Source organism: Chionomys nivalis, chromosome 17 (assembly GCF_950005125.1).
Source record: "Chionomys nivalis chromosome 17, mChiNiv1.1, whole genome shotgun sequence".
NCBI lineage: Eukaryota > Metazoa > Chordata > Mammalia > Rodentia > Cricetidae > Chionomys > Chionomys nivalis.
Genome location: NC_080102.1, coordinates 31,549,359 through 31,574,689, shown reverse-complemented (window position 1 = coordinate 31,574,689; position 25,331 = coordinate 31,549,359). Strand labels below are relative to the sequence as shown.

Here is a 25,331-nt window from a genome sequence, read left to right as displayed (position 1 = left end):
GTCTACAAGAGCTAGTTCCAGGACAGGCTCCAAAACCACAGAGAAACCCTGTCTCGAAAAACCAAAAAAAAAAAAAAAAAAAAAAAAAAAGACAGGCTCTCAGTCACATAGGGTACAGGGAAGAGCCCAGAAAACAGAACAAGGGAAGAGGCAGGAGTAGCAGGCCATACTACCGCTTGAGAGAGTGACAGAGCCAGGCATCCTTAATGCACATCCTTTGGGATAGACCCTCTGAGTACCCAGCAGGGCCTGAGCAGCCAGCACCCGAAATGTCCTCGTATAGACACGTGGTCCATGAAGGTGAGGGGCTCATGTACTCTGGACGTGCTGAGTAGGAGCAGCAAGACTAGAGACACCCCAGAAGAGGGAAAGCAGACTTCTCGCGCTTACATCAGCACCCCAGCTAGCGATGGATACCACACTGCCAGTACTACAGCAGGACCCAACTACAAACTATGGTGCCTCCCTCACTGCGCACACACCCACAGCCGCTGTGCACACATGTGGACACCCATACACTCCCTTATCCTCAGGTGCACGACAGTCCCACCCACAGGCAGAATGCCCATTCCCTGCCTCCAACTTCTCACAAGTGTGCCGCTGTGATGTGCCCTCCTGCCAGCGGCTCACATCACACTAACGAACATGAGAATGGAAATGATCGTTTTAAATACAGTCTCAACCGTACTCTTTTGAGGGGGGTGGGTCACCGGGTATTGAACCCAGGGTCTTGCTCACACCAGGCAAGCTCTCTACCGAGCTACGCTCCAGCCCTCAGGCGTACTCTTGTATCTCACACATTCACTCTAAGATAGGAACATTCAACTTTGCAAAATTTTGTCTTTCAGCACAGCCACTTGACTGGAATACACATACAGTCACAGCAGTGACGACGGGGTCCTGTCCCCTCCTGGGGCACTTCTCTACCTAAGAAACCATGTAAGTGAAGGCCAATGACAGTCCTTCACTGGCCGGCTCCACAACTATAGATCAGGTGCTCACTTCCCAGCCTCTCTGGAAGCTAGGTAGTGATTTCACACACTGCCACTTGCGGACAGAGAAGAAAGGCCTTAAAAGAGATGTGGGCTCTCTTCCTACACCAGGGTCCACCAGTCATTGAGTAACTAGGTGACCAAACCAGGGCTGTGAAGGCGACAGAGGCGCCACCAGGCATGCTCAGCGTGCTGCCAGGTGAGGAGAATAACCCTATAGATCGGAATCCCTTTATTTCAGGCCACAGCTGTACAGAGGGCTCTTGGGCATTCACATCCTCACACGGCAGGAGGAAGAAAAGCACACCCACAACGCCTTCAGAGTGTTTCTGTGAATGCCTTGTCTCCCTACACACACTAGCACACCATAGCTGTCTGCAGCCCCGGACTCCCAAGCAGTGCAGGCTACCCCACAGAAGGCTACTGCACCTGGCCAGTAACAGGTGGCCCGCCATCTCCATCTCCCCCAGTGCTGTGTGCATCAAGTCTCTTCTATAAGTGACAGTGTTGACACAAACCAGTGCACCCTCCTGTGTGCTCTAAGATCTTTCAGGGTTGTACGCCCAACACCATGGAATTTTAAGACTGCTTGAGAAATGGTAAAAAGAAAAACATCTGCCTGCCAGATGGTGGTGTTGCAAGCCTTCAATCCCAGCACTCGGGGCAGAGGCAGGTGGATCTCTGTGAGTCTAGGTAAGCTGTTCTACAGAGGGAGTTCCAGGACAGCCAAGGCTACACAGTGAAATGCTGTCTCGAAAATCAAATGAACAAAAATCTGCACATGCTCAGTAGAAAGCACATGCTCCAAATATTTTTTTAGCTGCAGTTGGTGGGATCTGTGGCGGCAGCACCTGTGGATGGGCTGACGGGACTGGCCTGGCCAGCAGAGAGCCGGGAATTCAAGAGCTTCAGCAGCTGGGAAGCGCACACAGGTTCAAGCCTTCCTGCGGCAGTTCACGGTCAGCCCATCCATGCTCTCTGCAGTGCTCACAGCACGGTCAGGGGTGACGCCTGGTGTGCCCGCCCTGGCAGCACCCGCCCTGGCAAGGCGAAGATGTCCGGAACACAAGAAGCTCACACAAGTCAACAGCGGAAAGAGAGAGCTGTCCCAACATAAAACTCAGGCAAAGGCTGAGATTATGACCACAGGAAGAAGCTAGCATGGGGATAGACAGTTGAGGTCACCAGCTGGGCAGTGCTAGCTCACATTAGACAGGAAGATCATTGTGACAGTGAGGCTCATACTGCCAGGCAGTGGGCAGCAGCGCTCACAGGTGGGGCAGCACACAGTGGGGTGCTGACACTTGACCCAAGCAAGCTTCTAGCTCTCAGCAGAGGAACCAACCCACACAGACTCTCTAGGGACAGATGTCAGGGCCCTCCCTTTCAGTGTCTGGAAAGGCGGCAAAGTCACTGGACACCTCTCAGTTACAAGATGACAGATGAAGTCGGGGGGGGGGGGGGGTGTCGCACGCCTTTAATCCCAGCATTCGAGATGCAAAGACAGGTGGATCTCTACGAGTTTGAGCCCAGCCTGGTCTACAAAGCGAGCTCCAGGACAGGCTCCAAAGCCACAGAGAAACCCTGTCTCGCAAAATAAACAATAACAAAAAGATAACAGATGAGCTATGCTCCCTCCAGCATGGCCAGCGGACAGACAGAACAGACACACGCGTCAGTACAGCTAACATGGATCAGTGAAAATAAAATAGGATTTCAGACTTCCACAGTCCGTGAGTGTAAAACATCACCCGTGTGCTGGTGGGAGACATCTTGCCATCAGGGATTTTGAGCGAAAGAGAAAGCAGAGCCTGGGTTGGGGACAGTGCTTCACTGGGGACACTGCACAGCCAAACCCAAGTTGTATGAGAATTCTGAGGCACATCTGTGCAGACACTGCACAGCCACTGGGTCCGATGCAACTGCAGAGACCGCCAGTCTCACGTAGACCTCAGCCATGCTGTATCGTACGTCACCTGCAGCTCTGGGTCAGAACATGTGTGCACTCTGTGCTGTGTACGCTATCATGTCACATAACACCAGCAAAAGTGACTGACTAATGTCTTTAACATACAAGGGTTTGTGCTCTTGCCGACACCCACTGGTTTAACTACAGAAAACGAAGACTTCTCACATCTTCTCACTGCCGTTACTCCACGAGGAAACAGCAAGCTAGCAGGTCTTTGCACTGTGTTGTCTTAGAATAGCTTACTCTAAAACTGCTTTTCTAAGTTGGAGTTCCTGATTTGAGTTTCATTTAAAGAAAGTCATTAAGTGAATCTTGACTTGGGATTAGAATAGAACTTCAAATAATTTCTGAAACACACCTAAAAATATGTGTACCATTTTTTTTTTTACTAAGTACTTATGCGAAGTGGGATTCTAAACACTGAGGATTACAAAATCAGAATATCAACTTTAAAAGACACCAAAGATGGGTTGTGCCTTGCAGAATCAAACATTCAGTCAAGATTTTACAAGATTTAATTTTTTTTCTTTTAAGACAGGATCTGTCTCTATAGTCCAGACTGACCTAGAACTCACTCTGTTGTCGAGGCTGGCCTTGAACTCATAGTTCCTCCTACCTCAGTTTCCCAAGGGCCAAGGCTGCAGGCATGAGCCATAATTCTCATCTTCAAGATTTAATTCTTGGCCAGGCATATGGTATATTCCTTTAACCCTTGCACTTGGGAGACAGAAACAGGTGGTTCTTCGTGAGTTTGAGGCCAGCCTGGTCTACATAGTGAGTTCCAGGACAGCCAGGACTTATATAGCAAGACCCTGATTCAAAAAACAAAACCAGCTGGACGGTGATGGCACACACCTTTAATCCCAGCACTCAGGAGGCAGAAGCAGGCGGATCTTAGTGAGTTTGAGGACAGCCTGGTCTACAGAGCAAGTTCCAGGACAACAAAGGCTACACTGAGAAACCCTGTCTCGAAAAACCAATTTTAAAAAAAGTATATTCATCTCATTAATTTGGAAGTTTTGGGGTTTTTTTTAGGTTTTTTTTTTTTTTTTTTTTTTTGGTTTTTCGAGACAGGGTTTCTCTGTAACTTTGGTGCCAGTCCCGGAACTAGCTCTTGTAGACCAGGCTGGCCTCGAACTCACAGAGATCCACCTGCCTCTGCCTCCCGAGTGCTGGGATTAAAGGCGTGCGCCACCACCGCCCGGCTTGGAAGTTTTTTTTTAAATAAAGATTTTGAGATAGCTTCAGGCTGTTCTCAAGCTCATTATATAAGCAAGGATAACTCTGAACCTCTGATTGTACCATCTCCCCATCTCTGGGGCTGGGGTAACAGGTGTGAGCCACCATGCCTGATTATTCTAGGCACCGGGGTTCAAGCGTGCTAGGCAGGCACTCTGCCAACTGAGCCACATCCCAGCCCTGCTTTTGTCTTTAATCAATGTTAATATTATATTGTATACAACATAATCATATTAAAACGTATTTCTTTATGACTAATTACCAGTGAGTTTTTGTTTGCACACCTGGTTTATATTCCTAAACACCTGCGTCTCATAGAAGATGCTTCAGTGAAAGTGGCCATGAGTGCAAGTTTAAGAAGCCTTGGCTTGAGGGTGGAGAGATGGCTTAGTGGTTAAATGCACTGACTGCTCTTCCAGAGGACCGGGGTTCAATTCCCAGCACCCACATGGGAGCTCACAACTGTCTGTAACCCCAGGTCCAGGGGACCGACACCCATGGCATAACACCAATGCATATTAAATAAATAAATAAACAAAAAGCCTTGGCTTATGGGACAGTGACAAGGGAAAAAATAAAAGCTGTCTGTGCTCAGTGCAGACACAGCTTTTTTTATCCTTTTGATCTTTAGTGGGTCGAATTGTAGCTAGAGACCCGAAGACCCGGAGGGCATGGCAGCAGCTATGGGGTCCTCTTACCCATGGTCAGTGCGTCAAACAGACGATGGATGATGACGGTGTCTTTCACGATCCCCGACTCCTGGACCCGCTTCACGAAGTCGTTCAGCTGCATGTGCTTCTTGGGCAGTTCGAAGTTCTTCACGGCGTCATCTGCTTTGGGGGCCTCGCCCGGCTTGTCCAGGACCTCTGTGATGAGCCGCCTCAGCTCGGGAGTCCGCTCAGCCTGAGCCCACTCGGAGGCTGACATGGATTCCACCATGCTCTTAACAAGGTCGGCTGGGAAGATCCCTATGTCGGTCTTGTACAGGTTCTGGAAATCCAAGAGGGCGCTCAGCAGCTGCCCCTGCCTCGCGTGGATAAGGCCCCGCAGGTAGAAGTACCTGGCCAGAAGCAGAGAGTCACCAGGGCCTAGCAGGCCCATGGCCTTGCTCAGGAGAGTGGTGAGGTCTGTGTAGTAGGTCTGAACACACTGGCTCAGCAGCGGGAAGTGGATCTCAGGGATCTTGAATGTATATGTTGACTTCGGGGTCACTTTGAGAACTGGAAAAGAAAATCATGTAATTATTTAGCATGGTCCTGGAAAAGGCAGAGGGACCCCTATGGTGTCACTGTGTGCTTTGGACATAAATCCATGTGCCTCTTTCAAGACATTCCCCATACCCTTGGGGTGAAGAAGAAAAACCCATTTTGTTCTCACAGTAACAACTATTCTCCTTGGGGCAATTATGTCTTCAAAACTATGAATATTAAGTGAAAATGCTGGGACTGGACTCTGAAGACGAAGCAAATAACCTAAGCCAAGTTATATCTGCCACACAGGGCTCAGCCTTTGCAAGTGTTTGTCCCCTGAACAGTGTCTCTGGGCAGTGGTGGCATGGGGCTTCCACCGCAGAGATGCAGATGGTGAGGACTGAGAACAGAGCTCCTAAGTGCCACAGGCAGAAATTAAATCAGTTCCCTCCAAAGCCTGCTGGAGACTAAACACTGATCCGGAGTTGAAGCTCCTCCCCTCCTGGGAGCTCCTGAGGACAAGAGACCAGAGGCTGCGGGCACACCGAGGCTGGAGGAAGGTGGGGCCTGTGATGTGCAGGGGTAGGGGGTGGGTAGGGCATTCTCCAGATGAGGACGGAAAGGGGAGGCTGTGTTCCAGAGTGAGTGTGCACACACCTGCCACGCCCAGGGAAGACATTGCAGGCTCAGAAATGGAACTGGTCTGCTTGGGGTCACACAGCCAGGAAGTTGCTACAGAAGGGCTCATAGCTCCTAAAACTCTGGGTTTTCATTTGCATACTGTCTCTGCAGACAGAAACTCTCTGGGGACTCAGCTTCCTGGAGCTGGCTGCAGCCCGAGAGAGGGACAGCAGCTGTCAAGGGCCTGGCCCCACAACAGTTTCTCCCACCCATTAAGGACTCGGTGGGGCTTAGCGTACAAGTAAATGATACAACACAGAACAGGGTGTGCCTCGGGGAAGTTTACAGAAATGCGACGTAGCTTGTAAATATCTACTTGCATCCTTTAGGAAGGGACTGGTACCTAGACAGGGGCATCCTATTACACATCCGCAAATATAGACATGTCCTATATGTATAACATACAAACGTGTGCATGTGCGTGCGTACACACACACACAAATGAGGGGGGCATGGACACAAAATAATCTTTTCAAAAATAGTTCACATAAGCCAGGCAGTGATGGTGGCACACGCCTTTAATCCTGGCACTCAGGAGGCAGAAGCAGGCGGATCTCTGTGAGTTCGGGGTCAGCCTGGTCTACAAGAACTAGTTCCAGGACAGCTAGAATTGTTACACAGAGAAACCCTATCTCAGAAAAAAAGAAAGAAAAGAAAAAGGGTTCTTTTTCTTTCTTCTATTTTTACAGAGGCAGGATTTCAGAAGTCTCACGATGAGTACACTCACACAGGGTAGCCGGAAATCCAGGAGGCTGGCCCCAAACTCAAAAGCACCAATCCTGCCCCAGCCTCCTGAGTTGTTAGGATTACAGGTGTTCACTACCACCCCTGGCCAAATAGTTTAAGATTTTAAGCATATTCCTTCCCTCTGAACCAAGCTACGATCTACTGCTTGCAGTGTTGGGAGAGTACATGCAGGAGGGCAGTGGGCTTGCCTGGACTGCTGCTTTTACAGCCTGAGGTGTCCATTATCCGAAGCGACGAGTTCCTGGGTGGCAGATCGGGCAGGGAGATATCCTGCAGGTTGGGCATGCTGACCACCATGCGCCTGTGGGTGATGTGCAGAGGCGAAGCCTTCCTAGAGGCCATCTTCTCCACAGTTGGTCTCCTTGGACTGATGAGCATCCTGTCTATCCTAGGGAACAGCAAAAGTTCACTTCGTGGGCACAAAGATGAAAAGTGTGAGCCTCCGAGGCCACCACACCCAGAGTGACAAGCAAGGGGACAGAGCCACGCACAGGGGGAGAATCTGTCACTAAGTGCAGCCTCAAGCAGCTCAGGGGAAAGAACAGAGGGTCTCAGAGAGCCCGCAATCCCAGAGATGGATAGGGCTGATACCTGCATAAAATCAGGAAAAGGCAGAAAAAAAGAAAAAAAAAAAAAAACAGGCTTCTTGAGTGGGGAAGCATGGGAAAAAATGAAGCTGGACAGAGATCAGGGTGTGGTACAGGATGCTAGGCCAGGCACACAAAAGCTGCCCCCATGAAACAGGGACACACAGAGGAGGCTGCGTATTTAAAGGCTCTCAGTGAATTAATTGTTCAATATCCTGCCAAACTGATCACTTGCATGTCCTAATAGAGCTGTGACACATGAGCCCTCAGTCCCCAGAAAGCCGTGTACATGGGACACAGTGAGGCACCTGTCCTCCTCAGACTGGGTGTCAAGGTCCATCCGAGCAAAGGCGTCCATCCTGCCGTTGAGCCGGGCCTTCAGAAAGGAGTGGAACATGTAGGTATCCAAAACCTGCATGCGAGCGAAAGAAGCTGTCAGACTGTGCTCGTGGTCCTCTGGCCTCCATCCAGAGCCTGCGGCCGCCCCGCTAAGAAATGACCTCTCCTGCGCAGGCTCTAGGAAGGAGCCTGTGAAGACAGGGAGCTTCATGATTTCTTCTTTATAAACTGCATTATTTTAAATTATGCGTCTGTGGGTATGTGCACATGAGTGTAGGTGCCGGCAGAGGCCAGAGGGGTCAGATCCCCCTGGATCAGAGATTATGGTGTGTGTCACGCAAGGAGAGTATTGAGAGCTGTACCCACTAGAAAGCAGTATGCACGCTTAACCACTGAACCATCTCTCCAGGCCCGCAATGGGTTCTTAAGTACTTGGAGGTTCGTTCCTCACCGGCACATGGAAAAACAAAAGCTAAGAAGCCCAGGCCACCCGGCCACTACAACAGCTGCGCCTGTAATGTATGTGTCCTTGGCCCCAGGGACCTCGGGATATTCCTCAGCACACAGGCTGCCTTGGCCATGTCAGGAACCAGACAGCCCCAAGGTCCTGACTCCACAGGGAGCTCCATAGCACTGAGGCGGTTTCTACCCAAATGTATGGGTGTGCCATCTGGCAAGGAAATTCTCAGACTACAGGCAACCCCCAACATAGGCAGGAAAAGGAGGTAAAAGGTGCCCAGATCTACCGGGAGGATGGAGATCCAGAAAGATCCATACCAGGAACTCAAAGTCAAAACAGTGTAGGAAGATGCAGGGAAGAAATAGACCACGTAAAACGATGGACAGTAGCACTCTGTGAATAACTAGAGTTAGTATGTGTAGCGAGCTGCGTGAAGCCACATCTGATAATCAGCTCCTAATTATGGCTAAGACCTGACTTATGCTGTGATCACGCAATGATTGTCAGCTGCTTGCATATGCGTGGACCTATGGGCAGTGCCCACCTGGCAATCCGGGGTTGGTTGCCCATGCCTACTTAAGGGCTGGGAGGTTTTGCCTGAGAAGGAGAGAGGAAAAGAGAGGGAGAGAGTGAGAGAGATTTTACAATTGTCAAAAGGTCCTGAATAAAACTGCAGCAGGAAGAACTCCGGTGTGTCATGTGTCCTCCTTGCTGGACAAGGCGGCCGTGACAAGTATGGATAGCCTTGACCCAGACGGGCAGGACCACAAACTGACCTGGATCACTACAAGAGAGCAGAGGACACCAAGAGGGTCGCAGGGCAGAAAAGGGGCGGAGAGGCACACAAGAGCCATGTGGGAGTCACAACATCACGTTACCCAGTGAGTGGTGTAACCTAGACCCTGGAGACGGACGACTCTTCCCACCTCAAAGGTGTCTCACAAACCCACAGGGGCTCCACAGGGATGCCGACCAGATCAAAGCCCTGCACACTTTGTATGATGGACAAACCAGTCATTAAGGGATGGGCAGAAACAGTGGGTTTGCCAGGGGGTGATGGTGCATGTCTTTAATCTCAGCAGTTGGGAGGCAGAGGCAGGCAGATCTCTGTGAGTTTGAGGCCAGCTTGAACCTCAGAGGTAGATCCAGGACAGCTAGGGCAGTTACAAAGAGAAACCCTGACTCGAAGGGGGGGGGGCCTCCACCCCAACTCTAGAACAATGTTGAGGAAGTTGCTGAGAAACAGTTCAGGTCAGTCCCTGAGAGAAAGAAAGGACCAGCAGTTTGTCAATGGGAGATGGGCCAAGCTCTCCTCACAGACAGAGCAGAGGCTGCAAGGCCAGAGGATGGTGGCAGGGAAAGGGGACTGATGCTCTCATTGAGGGCATGGTCACCCACGTCTGCACATGTGCCACAGCCCACCAAACCCACCTACCTATAACTGTCTCTTATTTAAAATAGACTATACTCCAAAGCTAATTTAAAATCGAGGCAGCCAAGGAATGAAAACCAGGCAAAAAACATTCTTTCTGAAAAAGCGAATACAGTGGATGAGACAGGACGAGATCCTGAAAATGCCTTCCTCTAGAGATGTTTCAACAGAGAAGTGAGTGGGTGGTACCACCCAAGCCCCACCCTCTCACCTGCTTATAAAACTGCTGGTCCCCTGCTGCCCGCGTCTTGAGAAACTCCTCGCTGTTGAACACGCGGTGCTCATAATTTAAGTGATTCTTCACTTCCCTAGCAAAGAGAAGAGGGGTCATGTGCTGAACCACAAACGTGCAAAAGCACACTGTCTTCTAGCAGCAGAATGATGCCGAGAAACACGCTCTTCACGACTTACTGAATCCCCAGAATGACAACATCAAGATGGACTAGGTGATCACCATCACTTCTCCAACTAGGAAGAAGCCGGGAGACAGTGCTGCCGCCTCCTCCTTGAGCCTCAGCTCTTTACACCAATTAAGACTCAATAATCAGCTATGGTGCTTGTCAGTTTGAGGCCATGCAGATGCCACCAACGCTTCAACTACTAGCCTGTCCTGGACAAGTCCCTCCTCCTCCACTGCATAACCTATCTCACATGATAAGTTCATGGGACTTCAGTTGACAATCTTTCCAAGCCACATGGACATATAAATAGCCGATGGCCTGCAGGGTGTGGCCAGATGGATGGCCTGGTATCTTCCCACCAGTGAGTAAAAATGCATTCATAGAGGGATATAGAGTTTTACAATCTGGAATCTCATTTGCTGGTTGCTTTGTTTTGGGAGTGGGGAGAATAGCACAAACTGGCCCCAAACCCAGAGGGCAGTCTTGCACTACCGATCTTCCTACCTCTCTGCCTCCTTCCCAAATTCTAGGAAGTGCACTATCACACTCGGCTAGAAGGTATTTTGTTGTTGTTTAAAAAAAAAAAAAAAAGACACCCATGGGGCTGGAGAGATAGCTCAGAAGTTAAGAGCACTGGTTGCTCTTCCAGAGGTCTTGAGTTCAATCCCCAGCAACCACATGGTAGCTCACAACCATTCGTAATGAGATCTGGTGCCCTCTTCTTGCCTGCAAGTATATATGCAGACAGAACACTGTATACATAATAAATAAATCTTTAAAAAAATAAAGATACCTGACCCCCTCAACCATAAAAGATTTGTCTGCAAAGAAGGAAAGAAATATCACAGGATCGCACTTTGAGCAAAGGAACAATACAGTCCATCTCTGACGCACCACCTCGTTAGTTTCCCTAAGTTTGCTTTATGTAGCTGGGCAGTGGTGGTGTACACCTTTAATCCCCACACTCGGGAGACAGAGGCAGTTGGATCTCTGTGAGTTCGAGGCCAGCCTAGTCTACACAGGGAGTTCCAGGACAGCCAGGGCTACACAGAGAGACCCTGTCTCTAAAACAACAACAACAACAACAAATTGCTTTATGTACATGAGGACATTAAAAAAGACAGACTAAGTTTCAGTTTGGAAACAATCAGAGCCCAGAGAATGCCATGGTTCTGTGTTAATCGCTCCTGAGCAGACACCCCTCCAGAACAGACCAGAGCCTGCCTCAGAGCCTCCTTTGCTAGGGATGCAGGGAACAAGCAGCTAGAGGGGGAAGGGATGCAGCAAGAGAAAGAGAACAGCTGGAAGAAAGAAAGGGCCCCAGGTTGTAACGTAAGTCCTAAGTGACAGCTCGGCTCCTGTACTGTGTCACATTCAACACACAAACTTCACTATTTAGCCAATGCCAGTCCAGGGCTTAGGTGGCGCTGGCACTCACCAGGCAGTAGGCAATGGTAAAGAGCTTCCTAGCAGTAAAGCCGGCACACTCATCTGTCCTGAGCGCCTTGGATGCTGCACCATCCGGTTTCTGAGTCCCGCGGAAATGGCCAACTATCTCGTAATTAGCTTCAAGAACAGACCCTCCCTTGATGGACCCTGAGCCCTCAGCCAGCGCACACAGGCACCGACTGGGTCTGCAGGCAGCATCTCCCAGAAAGCCACCTTGCAAACTGCCACCCAAGTGGCCAGTGATGAGAGAGACAGTCAAGGCTGGGAGGATGCTGGGCAGGGTAGAGACCATCTGCTCGGGCCTTGAGGAGAGGCTGGGGAACGAGCTCAGTGGCCAGTGGCCAAGCCCAGATGCTGTGTTGAGCTCTGAAATACCTGAAGATGCCGACGAGCAGCTGGAGGGTGATATGCTGGATCTTGCAGTTGAGCGTCTGCTGCCAGGCTCGGCGGCGGGCGAGGCCCTCGTTCAAGTCTGTGCTGGAGCTCAGGTGGGCAAGGTGCAAGTCTGGATGCAGCTGGAGGCTCTGGACTCTGGAAAAGGGCAGACCAAGCTGAGTGGCTGGGTGTGACATGAGCAGAAGCCAAGTAGATGGATACTTGAAGATGCTCTGATGTCTGTCAACAGTGTGGGGGAGGGTTACAAACTCAGGACCAGAAAAGCTCATTCACCTCCAAATATCACCACCTGAAGGCCTCCCTGAAAAGAGCGGGCCTCCTTCCAGGACACAAGTACTTCCTGTGTCGGGGCTGCCAGGACGGTCAACCGCCACTCCCGGCAGCTACCTGGCAGCATCCCCTGGCCAGGTAGGACCAGAAGCCATTCTGTGCCCTGCATTACAAGTCCTGAGTGCCACCATTCATGGCTTAGGAGGGAGCTGACCACTGGCTCATCTGCGAGTCCTCAAGCACAGAAAGGGACTCACTGAGAGCCACCACCAAGCATGGGCCTGGCCTTCCCATTACCACGCAAGCCCGTGCTTTTGAGAGGGGCTTAGGGACGTAGCCCTGAGCACGATCTCCAGCAGTTCAAGGATATGAGATTTGCCCAAGGGTAGGCACTGGGCATCAGCAAACAAGTCTGTTATTTTAGACAGACAGAAGCAACACACATTTGTACCACAAATGTTCCTCGTGTGCCCAGTGTAGGCTGGGCACGGTGCTGAGGGCGGGCCAGAGGTCCTACTGCATAGGAGACAGAAAACAAGAGAATTTGGCTACACATGAGAGGTGATAAAGGGGACAACACAGACCCCACATGTGCAGCTATAAATGTGAGAAGACACAAGGTAGTGGGAGCCCCTGGGGTGAGGTGGAGAGGCTCATGGGTACCCACAACCCTCCATGAGCATAGGAAGCTTGCAGGGCCCAACATGGACCATAAGAAGTTGGTGCAGGTTGGGGTGATGTTCTGGACTCACTGCTAACACCCTGAGGAGCTGCCGAGTGGGAGTGCCAGCCTTGACTGACCTGACTGGTGAGGCCTTTCAGGACCTTCCCACCTAACAGAGTCATGACAACTGCATGTTAACACCAAACACAGAACAGGGCACAGAATACCAGCCACTTCCCTGCATGGGCCACACCACGGCGCTACCTGTGGTGTGGCGTCTTCCGAGCCTTCTGTTCAGGAACGGTTGGGTGTAAGAAGCTAGCCACTCCCTATAGAACCTCATCACCCCCCCACACACACACAAACACACATGTGCGCGCGTGCACAGACAGCACACCCAAGAAAAGGGCCCTATCCCTGACCTAAGGTGATGGGCACTTCTCATCAGCATCTCTAGGGGAATCTGGGAGAAAAGACCACTGTCCTATGACTCTCTGGCCAAACATCTCTGAATAGATGTGCTCTGCCTTTTAGGACAGTTGAAGAGGGCCCACAAGAGCCTGGATCAGGCTTAGAAGCATATGGACCTGTCAGGTTTACAAAACAATGTTCCCATACTGAACCCCTGTGAGATGCTTCCTCCTAAAGGCTCACTCTGGGGACCCTGCCACCGCAGGGCCCCAACCCCACATCCCTGCACTTGGATTCTGAAAAGCAAGCCACGCCGACACTGCTGGATTCTCCAGCCAAAGCAAATAGCCAGGCTGGCTTGGAATGACTCTTGCCCCCTGCCAGGGGAGTAGCCCTGCTTATCAAGAGGAATGTAAGAACCCACTCAGGAGTCCAACCCAAACTCCAAGGTGGCTGCAGGATAGCCATGACCCTAGCTCCCACAGCCATGAAGGACAACCCCCCCCCCAACGTTCCCCTACCTTGACTTTGGAGACTTTCTTTTCAAACATTAGTTTTTAATGTATTTATTTGTATTTTATGTGCATTGGTGTTTTGCCTGCAATGAATGCCTGTTCGAAAGTGTTGGATCCCCTGGAACTGGGGTTACAGACAGTGGTGAGCTGCCATGTGGGTGCTGGGAATTAAACTGGGCCTTCTGGAAGAGCAACCAGTGCTCTTAACTGCTGAACCATCCCTCCAGCCCAACTTTGGAGTCTTTCAAACTTCTGATGATGGGGGCTGTAGAGATGGCTGAGTAGGTAAGAGGGCTGGCTGCTCTTCCAGAGGGCCTGGGCTCAATCTCCAGCACCCACGCAGTGGCTTAATACAGTCTGTGACTGCAGTCTCAGGGGACCCAGTGTCCTCTTCTGTCATCCTTAGGCACAAGACACATACATGGTGCACAGACATACATGCTGGCAAAATACCTATAAACAAACTATTTTATAAAAAGTGCGGCCGGGCAGTGGTGGCACACGCCTTTAATCCTAGTACTCGGGAGGCAGAGGCAGGCGGATCTCTGTGCGCTTGAGGCCAGCCTGGTCTATAAGAGCTAGTTCCAGAACAGGCTACAGCTACAGAGAAACCCTGTCTTGAAAAGCAAAAACAAACAAAAAAAAGTGCAAAAACCTTCTAATTACAGAAGACATGGGGGCAGGGGCTGACTTCTATACTCAGGTTGAGTGCTCCTTATCCATAATGTTTTATTTAGTAGAGTAGGGCTTAGTGTCTAGAGTGCTGGCCTGGCCTAGCATGTCCTGAGGCCCTGGGTTCTAGTCCCACCACACCCCAAATAAAACAGAAAGAAGCCAACTTTGAAAGCAGAGGTGTCTCAAGTATGAGATTCTGAATACCTGCCTGCACCCAGTGAGACATCTCAGGCTGTGCCCAAACCTAAACACCAAGTTCATTTACGTCAGTCACACAGATGAAGGCCCTTTCCCACAGGATGTTGGTAAGCCTGGGTTTTTAATGTGACCTGTCACAGGAGCTCAGGTGACGCATTTCCCTCTTCTGGCACTGAGTCAGCACTCAAAATGTGACAGATTCTGAAGTATTTAAATCTTGCAGTTCCTGATTAGAGACACTCCACCAATAGGCAGCAAATTCCATCCAAGCAAAAAGATTGCCCACCAGGCCAGAGTGAGAGGTCAGGAAAGTCCAGCAAGCATGCTCAAGCACTGTGCCCTGGCCTCCCAGATCAGGGTTCCAGTCCCCCCAACAGAAGGACCAAAGGGGTCCGGAGAGCAGTGGTGCATGTCTGTACCTCAGCCCTCAGAGTCGGAGCTAGGAAGACTGGGAGTTTGGGGCCAGCCTTGGCTGCTGTGGTGTTTGGATGCTTGGCCCATAAGGAGGGGCACCCTTAGGAGGTGTGGCCTTGTTGGAGGAAGTGTGTCACTATGGAGTCGGGCTTTGAGGTATTAGATGTTCAAGCTACATCCAGTGTGACATGCCATTGCTTCTGCTGCTTGTGGGTCAAGATATAATTCTGCAGTCATGAACTGAAAGCGGGGGTCTCTCTCGCTACCATTTCCTACGGCTCCCAAGGACAACAGTTCTAGAGCGGAGCAGGAACAGTACGACTCAAGGGAGCAGGGTATTGTGTGTGACACCTCTGCCCAGCCTGGGACCAGGGCCAGGGAAGGTTGATGCCACAGTGCAGTCACCTCCTGACTTACCAGCACAGGCACCCCCAGACACCCAAGGATGGGAGCCTCTGCACTGTGGAGATCCCAGGGCCCTCAGAGCATTGAATATCTGTGAATTAGCCCTCTGGGGAGAACGCCCACTGAGCCAACTCCAAAGAACCAGCACACAGTCAAGAACCAAGGGAGGTAAAACACAGGAGTGCTGGGGAGGAGACCACCCTCAAGATGACCACCCTGAGTACCACAGCACAGGGGGCATTGCTGCTGTCACTGGTGCAGATCTAGCTGAATCGAAGCACTTCACAAGGTCCTACACCTATCTAGTGAACGTATGAATGAATGAAGAATGAATGAATGAATGAGCGAGCTTAGGAGACCACAGCACAGGGCCCAGGGGACACAGCATTGAGAACCTTCTTGGAACCTTCCTGGGTTTCCAATGTGCCCTGCCTCCATTAGGCCGTGATTTGTATTTAGACAAGATCTGAATAAAGACAAATCACTTTTGTTTAAAAACATTCACAACAGGACAGAGTGGCACACACTTTTAATCGCAGCACTCGGGAGACAAAGGCAGGCAGATCTCTGTGAGTTTGAGGCCAGCCAGAGCTATACAATGAGACCCTATCTCAAAACACCAAAAATAAGCAATACAATTTCAAAAATAATGTCCAAAACCTAAGTATGAAAAATACCTATGAGAATAACAAATTAGAGAAGTGGCAAACACAGAATTGGGACATACATGTGCTCCAACACAAGCTGTCTCGCGTTACCTCTGAATGAAGGTCTGTGCCAGCACAAGGGGGACATCAGGGATAGTGACGTCGCTGTCAGAGGATGTAGAGCAGGTGACGCTCCCGTGGTCAATGTCTATCAGGACCAAACCATCCGCCTCCTGCAAGACAGAGGTCGAGGTATGAGTCTGAGTCTGTGCACACTTTTAAAAACCTACGACAGTGTTTGCATTTGCTGAGACGGTACCAGTGTTCCGCCACCCGGCCCAGTGCAAACACCTCAGCGGGCATGCAGGATGCTGGGAGTTCTGCGGTGGGGAAGTCTGGTGAATAGCGGCTGTGTGCACTTTATTACACTGTTGGTTCTGCCCACTCTGCAGCCTTCACTGTTACCTATCTCCAAACCTGCACCCATCCCCAGGCGGAAACTCTGTCCCCATTCAATGCTAACTTGCTGCTTCTTCCTCCTGTTGGCCCGCAGCCTTCTGCTCTGGGTCTCTATGGCTCTGACCACTCTAAGGACCCCCTGGGAGTGGCTCACTCAGTGTTCTTGCCACTCAACAGTGTCTTGGAGGATGTCCTGGACTGCACCAAGGGTCAGAATCCCTTCCCTTGTGAAAAGTGAGTGGTTCACATGTAGATGGCCATCAGCCTTCTCTGAGTCATGGCACCAAGGCAGTTGTCAAGTTTCCATCACCCTAGGACAAATACTACACGGAGTACTTCACGGCGCCTTGAAGGAACATTCCAGAACTCCACAAATACACTCCCCACACTCAATGCCCAGTGTATGGTTCAGCTGTCCAGTCAGCTCTGCCACCAAGGGCCCAGAATACAAGGCTGAGTGACCTCAATACAGTGGTGGAATTTCTGAAAAAAATGCATATCACAGGACTCTTAAAGTCTTATCTCTGAGGGCAGGTACTAGGCATGAGTGGTACTGGACCCCAACACTCCCAAGTCTGCAGAAAGAGACAGGGACACTTAGAAGATACCAATGTCTGATGAGCAGACATGGGTCCCTGGCTAGGCGCACAATGTTACCCTCCGTGCCGAGGCCAGCTGTGCACAAAATGTGGCCAGGTTATGACAGTATAGGGACCCTCCCAGTTCTTCTCTGTGATCCCATTCAGGAGAAGCATAACACCAAACACACCCAAAATGCTGCTCTTGGAATCTTCCAGAATAAATAAATTACCCAGCAAGTTTCCTGCAAGATTCCTAACTAGCATTACTAAGTAAATACATATGGGGAGTGGGGGGAAAGCTTCCTGGCCAAGGAGCCCAAACAAGACAGCTTTTCACGAATGACATAAAAAAGAAACACCATTTTAAACCTCCTAGTACTGCCCATTTTTTCTGGTCCACACGGCACACAGGGCGAGGTTTTCTGTCCCTAACCCTCCTGGGGAGGTCTGAACAGCCTTTTCCTAAGCTATTTTCAACACCGAGTCACTGGTTTTGGCAAGAACACACAGGCCTGCTCACCCGTCCACCCTCCCAGGAGAAATGGGACAGCTTATGGGGTGGGGGCGGGGAATTCCCTTTAAATTTCTAGGAAACGTGTGAAGGACAAGGAAACAAACAGGCAGACAGCAGACTGCAGGGAGGGTGAGAAGCGCTCGGTGTGCGGTGTGCTCCCTTCGCTGCTTTTGTCCATACCCAAAGTGCCCAGAAAAAAAGTTATGCATAGTGGTGTATAAACCCCATAACTCCAGAGGCTGTTAGGAGATCATAAGTTCAAGGGCTACAACAGTGAGTTCTGAACCCACCTGAACTATAGCAAGTCTATCTCTCAAACTAACACCTCCTCCCCCATCCCCTTTCTCTTTTTCTCTCTCCACCTAGCCCCTGAAATTTAAAATTAAAAGTCATATGTGGTAATGCACATTTTGTTTGTTTGATTGGTTGGTTTTTCAAGATGGAGTTTCTTTGTGTAGTCCTAGAACTTGATCTGTAGACCAGGTTGGCCTCAAACTCAGAGATCCCCCTGCTTCTGCCTCCCTAGTGTTGGGATTAAAGGTGTACACCACCATCCCCAGCTGGTAATACATATCTTTAATCTCATCACTCTACAGTGAGATGGCAGTGGAGACAGGAGGATTACAGTGAGATGCAGTGGAGACAGGAGGATTACAGTGAGAATGTGGAGACAGGAGGATCACAGTGAGATGCAGTGGAGACAGGAGGATTACAGTGAGAATGTGGAGACAGGAGGATTACAGTGAGATGGTGGTGGAGACAGGAGGATTGCAGTGAGATGCAGTGGAGACAGGAGGATCACAGTGAGATGGTGGAGACAGGAGGATTACAGTGAGATGGTGGTGGAGACAGGAGGATTGCAGTGAGATGCAGTGGAGACAGGAGGATTGCAGTGAGATGGTGGTGGAGACAGGGGGATTACAGTGAGATGGTGGTGGAGACAGGAGGATTGCAGTGAGATGCAGTGGAGACAGGAGGATTACAGTGAGATGCAGTGGAGACAGGAGGATTGCAGTGAGATGCAGTGGAGACAGGAGGATCACAGTGAGATGGTGGAGACAGGAGGATTGCAGTGAGATGCAGTGGAGACAGGAGGATTACAGTGAGATGCAGTGGAGACAGGAGGATTACAGTGAGATGGTGGTGGAGACAGGGGGATTACAGTGAGATGGTGGTGGAGACAGGAGGATTGCAGTGAGATGCAGTGGAGACAGGAGGATTGCAGTGAGATGCAGTGGAGACAGGAGGATTGCAGTGAGATGCAGTGGAGACAGGAGGATTGCAGTGAGATGCAGTGGAGACAGGAGGATTGCAGTGAGATGCAGTGGAGACAGGAGGATTGCAGTGAGATGCAGTGGAGACAGGAGGATTACAGTGAGATGGCAGTGGAGACTGGAGGATCACACAGAAGCTCAGTGGAGTTCACAGCATCAAAACAGAAACAAGACCCTACCTCATAAAGTGGAAAATTAAAATGGCTTCCAAATGTCCTCCTCTGACCTCTCCACACGTTACAACATGCATGCCACTGACCTCTCTCACACACACGCACAAATACACTTTAAAAAATGATACAAAACAAACCCAATTTAACGCTATTCTCCCTGCCCTGTGGAACTACCAATGCACACATGAAAAGCCGTGGATGCCATTAGGAACAGTGGATGGCCCTGAGCTGCCTCAGTGGCACTTGATCACCCTCTGGAGCACCAGGATCAGACAGGATCGGGAGTCACCAAGGGCATGAGATGGGACTGCCTGCTGGGTTCTCAAGTCCAGCAGCTGCCTTGGGGAGCCTAGCTGTGTCCCAGGTGGTTAGCCATAGAGCTGACTCAGCGGCTCTGCTCTGGGCTGTAACCCCGAGAGAAAGGGAGACCTTCGCTCACACAAGGACTTTTTGGACAACCCCATAACTGCCATCACAGTCAAAGGGGATCCACCCCAGTATCTGTCAAAAATTTTCAAGCTGACAGCTGTCCATCTACCCAGGATCAGAATTTAAACACATACCATAGCCAAAGACTGTGATCCCAACACTTGGGAGGCTGAGGCAGGAAGAATGCAAAGAGGGCTTAAGCTTGCCATGAGTGACAGTGAGTTCCAGGCCAGCCTCAGCAACAGTGTGAGACTGTCACCAACAAATACTATCTCCAATTAGCAGCACAGTGACCCTCCATTAAACACCTACAGCACACCAAGGGCTACCCCATGTCCCGCTTGATCCTCACTGTTGTAACAAGCCTGGCAAACTTGCTGTCCTTTGATGGCTAAGAGAGGAAGGAGTTGGCTATTTCAGTAAGTGCAAGCCACACAGAGCGTGAACAACCAGACCCACAGGTGCCCCCGACACTGTGAGTAGCCTGCTGCATGCACGTGCATGCCAAGTGTTAACAAAGCGCAATGGATGCATTTAAAACAAAGCAGGAAGCATGCAGCAGTGACAGTAGAGTGGCCGTCTACGAGTCAGCGGTGTGACAGTCCTGCCCACAAGGACCCATCCTGCCTCCCTTCACAGATGAGGAAAGAGGCTGAGGGAGGAACTGATTCACCCAGGTTACACAGCTAATTACCAGCAGAGGTTGGAGGTCACAGCACTCCAGTGCCCGGATGTCTGTCCCCACTCAGCCTGCTGCAAGTCACGGGTACCACTCTGAACCTAAGCTAACACAAGGGAGGCTAACACAAGACTCTGGTCCTTGAATGGCAGGGGCCTTGATTTCAAACACATCCCTAGACCAAGAGAGCAAGCAAGTGAGACCGCACAGTGTGTGCACGTGGTGCAGGGACAGAAAAGACAGAAAGACGGCACACTGTGTTGTCTGTGCATGTGTATACAAGTGCCTCGTGATGCCCAGAGCATGCAGCCTGCAGACAGAATGACGATGTGCTCCAGGACTGCAAGCATGTCCTTCCTTGGCCTCTCACTGCATGGGCTGCACGCGGGAGACACAGAGCACCGCGGAATACAGCTTCCCACCTGTCACACAACGGAGTCACGCGGGTTTATTCCCATCAAGTCTGAGCTCCCTCCCTAACCTTTCTGACTTCTTCAAAGTGGTCCAGGTGACAGCCCATGAGGAAAGATGTGGGAGCCATGACGAAGTCCAGCATCTGTCCTGACAGGATGGGCACAAAGGTGTGCTGCCACTGTAGCGGGTGGAGGTAGACCACGAAGCACTCCGCGATGAGCGTCAGCAGGGCCCAGTCTGAGGAGAAGAACACGATGCGTTGCTCCGTCAGGATGCAGGTCAGGATCTAGGGGAGCAAGAACGCTGTTGGCTTCTGCTCTGGCTGCTTTGGGCTGCACATGGGAAGTCCCTCTCCCCTCCCCGAGGACCAGAGGCTGCTTTTAGCCTCATCCCCGACTCTGTTTACCAAAACCGAAGGCAAGGCTGCTTACAGGCACGTGTGCAGCGGCCAAGAGTCGGATTTAGGCACAGAGCATGAATACTTTGGGTGCATGGGTTCCTGGTTTCGTTATTTTTTTGGCAGTCCTGGGGTTCACACTGAGAGGTTGAGGCAATGCCCTATCCCTGAGCTGCACCAAAGGTGTGGCCTGCACTGGAAAATGCAGTTTAATCCTGTCTAGCAAGCAATGGTCCTGGCCCCCACACACCTGCAACACCTTCTCAGGCCGAAAGCACAACAGGGGCAGGTGAAGGTCCAGGTCGATGATGGGGCTCTCGGGGTCGGCTCGAGAAGGAAACACAACTTGCAGCGGCTTCATGTTAAATATCTATGAAGATCAAGAACCACTGTTAAATCAGAGCGCTGTCTACAGCAGAGATAAAAATGCCCCACACTCGACAACTGGGCACATTAGAAACTATGGTGAGAGCCAGGCCATGGCGGTGCCCGTCTTTAATCCCAGTATTCCAGTACTCAGGAAGCAGAGACGGGTGGATCTCTGAGTTTGAAGCCAGCCTGGTCTACAGAGAGAGTTCCGGGACAGCCAAAGCTACACAGAGAAACCCTGTCTTGAAATGAGGGCTGGATGACCGAAGTATCAAATTATGGACAGGCCTTTGGCCACCAAAGCCCAGGCCTGGTTCCAGTCTAGCCTCTGCCTCCTGACCCAGCAAGATGAAAGAACCCACAGCCACACACTCTTACTGCCGGGAACAGCACCATGCCTTCCCAGCTCCCAGGGTGATGGGACAGTCCCTGCAGCCCTCCTTCTCTTATGCTGCTGTTTCTGCCAGCATTTTATTCCAGCTAGGAGGAGAGTAACTAACACATCTTCACTGGAGGTTCCTGGCAGTCTGAAAGATGCTAGTAAAATTTCTTGGGCAGGAACCCAGTTGGAAAAATACCTACCTGCTGTTTAAACAACATAATGGCTCTCCTAAGAACAGAGGCCAAGAGGCTGGCTACTTTTATCGGTCGGATGTATAGGAGAAAAGACAAAAAGTAAGTCTCACACCCAATACCCAAGACAAATAAATGGGAAAAAAAAAAAAGGGTTAAATGTTAGGTAAAAGCAAAGGACTTCCTTAGGCTGAAAGTTGGGCTCATAGTTTCTGAAGAGCGAGAAATGATCTTGTGAGTTAATACCAAACAGACCCATCCCACACTGGGCACAAGCCTCTCAGGCAAACCCCAGTCCAAATATCTTAACTTTTTCCTGTAGAGATGAGTATGTAAAACCATTCAATGAGAACTCCAGGAAAGCGGTGTCCGGAGAACAGGTTAAACATGGATGAAACTGGAAATGGTTTAAAGCATTTTGACTCAACGATCTTCAACACATGACAAAAAGACTCAGCCTGGTTCCGGGTCTCACTTACCAAGTGGAGCGGCCCAGGTGGTGGGCTAGGTATTAACGACAGTCTTGCAGCAAAATCTTTTATGTGATTGTCAACTTCAAAGTCTTTGCAGAGCTTCAGATGAGTCAAGAGACTGAAATTTAAAGAAAAGCCACAAAGTTAAATAGCAGTCTGATTGTCACCATCTGATTATCACCCTCGGCTACTTTGGTTTTGGGTGCTAATAATTTGGGGTTATAGGAAAAAATGACTAGAAACTGTGTGTGTAACTGCTTGCATGCTATGCTTCAGTGGAGAAGACTAGGAACACGAGACTTTGAACTGCTCGAGGAAGGTTCCACAGTGCGTTTTTGTTTTTCGAGACAGGGCTTCCCTGTCTAACAGAGCCCTGGCTGCCGATATCTCGGTGGGGATCTCCAATTGCTGCGCCCCGCGCCCCCCGTGTCTGCGCTCTGTGTGCTGGCACCCAGTTACCGAGCTTCGGGCAAGGGGGCTGGAGGTTAAAATACATAGACACACACAGACAGAGAGACAGTGACACAGGTCATCCTTGAACTCTCCAAGAATGCCCCCTTTATTGTGTTCAGGGGCAGATTATATAGAGATAGCCACACCCCAGCCAAACCCACCAGAAACCACTCTCCTGCCATCAGGAACTCCTGAAGGTCTCGTGCTCAGAGCAGCTGTAGGCACGCAGATCAGGGGATTACAAGAAATTCAGGATCTGGGGTCTCACTGCTCCCAACACCTGGCTGTCCTGAAACTCACTCTGGAGACCAGACTGGCCTCAATCTCACAGAGATCCACCTGCCTCTGCTTCCCAAGTGTCTGAATTAAAGGCCTGCACCATCATATCTGCCTGGTGCATTCAGGCTTTGAAAGTAAAACTTTAAAATATAAGGGGTAGCCAGGTGTGGAGCCCATGACTGTGATCCCAGCACTCAGGCTGAGACAGGAAGAACCAGCCTAGGCTACACAGAGAGATTCTGTCTCAGGTCAGTGATAGCCTGGGGGCAGAGGTCTGCCCCATGGGAATGGACTAAGGGGCAGGAGATCTTGGAAGTAGTCACGTGGGAAACAAGTGAGGAACCTACACAGACACGGCAAGACTTGCCACTACCCCACTGCACCCCAAAAACCTTCATCTTCATAATTGCATGGTGGTACCTGAGAGGACTGGGTCAGTGGCAAGTTAGCCCAAAGGAGGGAAATCTGACCAGAAGAGAAAATGATCCTGCCTAAGGAGCTATACAAGAGCCTGGAGGTTACGGCTGAGTGAAGATGTGTGGTGTACATAGGGCTGAGGACCCATGGGGGGTCCCTCCTTGTCAGGCAGCCTCCCAGGAAAGACAACCCACCTATCACAACCACAGTTCAAAGAACTTTTGCTTGTCCATAAATAGCAAATAATAACTATTCACAGGTCTTATGTCAGGACGTAGAAAAGCCAATATTCCATATTTGAATTTATTATAAAAATATAATAACATCAATGAAAAATTTTAAAGTAAAACTGCTTATAATCTACTGTCCCCAACACAAATGTGTTCTTTCTGTTGCGTATCCAAAGCCTGTTTAGACATGCCACTCTGGTTGGTTAGTTGAAGTAGGATCACCTGCAGCCCACACTAGTTGCTAGTTAAGGATGACTTGAACTCCTTCCAGGAGGGCTGAGATGGTAGGTGTGGGCCACCCCCCAAGTCCTCAACCCCCCCCAACACACACACATACATGCACACACGCATGCACGGTACAGTCTGCATTTCTGTCCTTTGCTCCTCTCTAGCTGTTCTCCACTTTTGACAGGGCAGCAGTGGCCACAGGAGGGAACTCAGAAGGCACGACAGTGAACCTTCTGAGGTCACATGCTTGCACTGGCACCCAGCAGGAGGGAGTGCCACCACGTGATCAGTCAGCCACTGAACTGGCACCAAGAACTGACCCGGGAAGAATAAGAAAGCACCTGTCCTCAGCCGTAAGCTTCTGACAGTAAAGGGTAAAAAGCACCACCTGCTCTGTAGCACGGGGCCTGGGAAGGAGCAGAGCTGTCTGTTTCCAAGGAATAAAGAGCGTCGGTGAGGAGGTGAGGAGGGACCAGTCCTAAGGCCCCTCACCACTCCCTGGGCTGGCAGACCTTTCCGTAAACATGCGTTTCCTCATCTCACTAAGACCAACCAAGTTCTCTGTTCTATAAAGACACTATCTAGCCGGGCGTTGGTGGCGCATGCCTTTAATCCCAGCACTCGGGAGGCAGAGGCAGGCGAATCTCTGTGAGTTCAAGTCCAGCCTGGTCTACAAGAGCTAGTTCCAGGACAGGCTCCAAAACCACAGAGAAAGCCGGGCGGTGGTGGCGCACGCCTTTAATCCCAGCACTTGGGAGGCAGAGGCAGGCGGATCTCTGTGAGTTCGAGACCAGCCTGGTCTACAAGAGCTAGTTCCAGGACAGGCTCCAAAACCACAGAGAAACCCTGTCTCAAAAAACCAAAAAAAAAAAAAAAAAAAAGACACTGTCTACGGCAGACGCCAGACTGAACTATGCCCAAGAGGCAGCTCTGTTTGAAAAGTGAACCATGATAACGCTGGAATCCAAATATGAATGCTGGGAATTCACAGAGATTCCTGCTTGGCCAGCACACTTTTGTCTCACTCTGTCACCTAAGTGTAGAGTCTACAAGTGTCCCTGAGAAGACACCAAGTGCCATTTAGCATCTCAGTGAGTCTGAGGACTGCTCTTTTGTCTTGGGAAGGGGAAAGTCATGCTGCCTGCTATCTGTCTTTAGTCAAACTGGTAGCGCCAATCCCAGGACCATGACCTTTTTAAATGTGGCCCAGGCTAGTCTCAAACTCCCTAAGTAGCTAAGGATTCCATTTGATGTTCCTGCCTCTGTCTCTTGTGCTGGGACGACAGGCACGAGCTACCAGGCTGGGTT

General features: G+C 50.5%; 1 protein-coding gene across 4 annotated transcripts in view; it reads right to left on the bottom strand.

The window, feature by feature from the left end:
- Dennd3 (DENN domain containing 3) overlaps window positions 1–25,331 on the bottom strand; it is a 54,799-nt gene that overhangs the window by 18,108 nt on the left and 11,360 nt on the right. For 2 of the 4 annotated variants that reach the window (XR_009058477.1, XM_057792190.1), the window contains exons 5-13: window positions 22,423–22,534; window positions 21,252–21,371; window positions 20,672–20,890; window positions 16,193–16,314; window positions 11,862–12,017; window positions 9,848–9,944; window positions 7,714–7,817; window positions 7,007–7,206; window positions 4,899–5,420 (exon numbers count right to left, since the gene is read on the bottom strand). Coding sequence is in view for 3 of the 4 variants with exons in the window: in XM_057792190.1 (XP_057648173.1) it covers window positions 4,899–5,420; window positions 7,007–7,206; window positions 7,714–7,817; window positions 9,848–9,944; window positions 11,862–12,017; window positions 16,193–16,314; window positions 20,672–20,890; window positions 21,252–21,371; window positions 22,423–22,534 (1,652 nt within the window). In the remaining variant the exon portion in view is untranslated. The remainder of the gene's footprint in view (window positions 1–4,898; window positions 5,421–7,006; window positions 7,207–7,713; window positions 7,818–9,847; window positions 9,945–11,861; window positions 12,018–16,192; window positions 16,315–20,671; window positions 20,891–21,251; window positions 21,372–22,422; window positions 22,535–25,331) is intronic. The other 2 variants (XM_057792191.1, XM_057792192.1) reach the window with 2 other exon arrangements.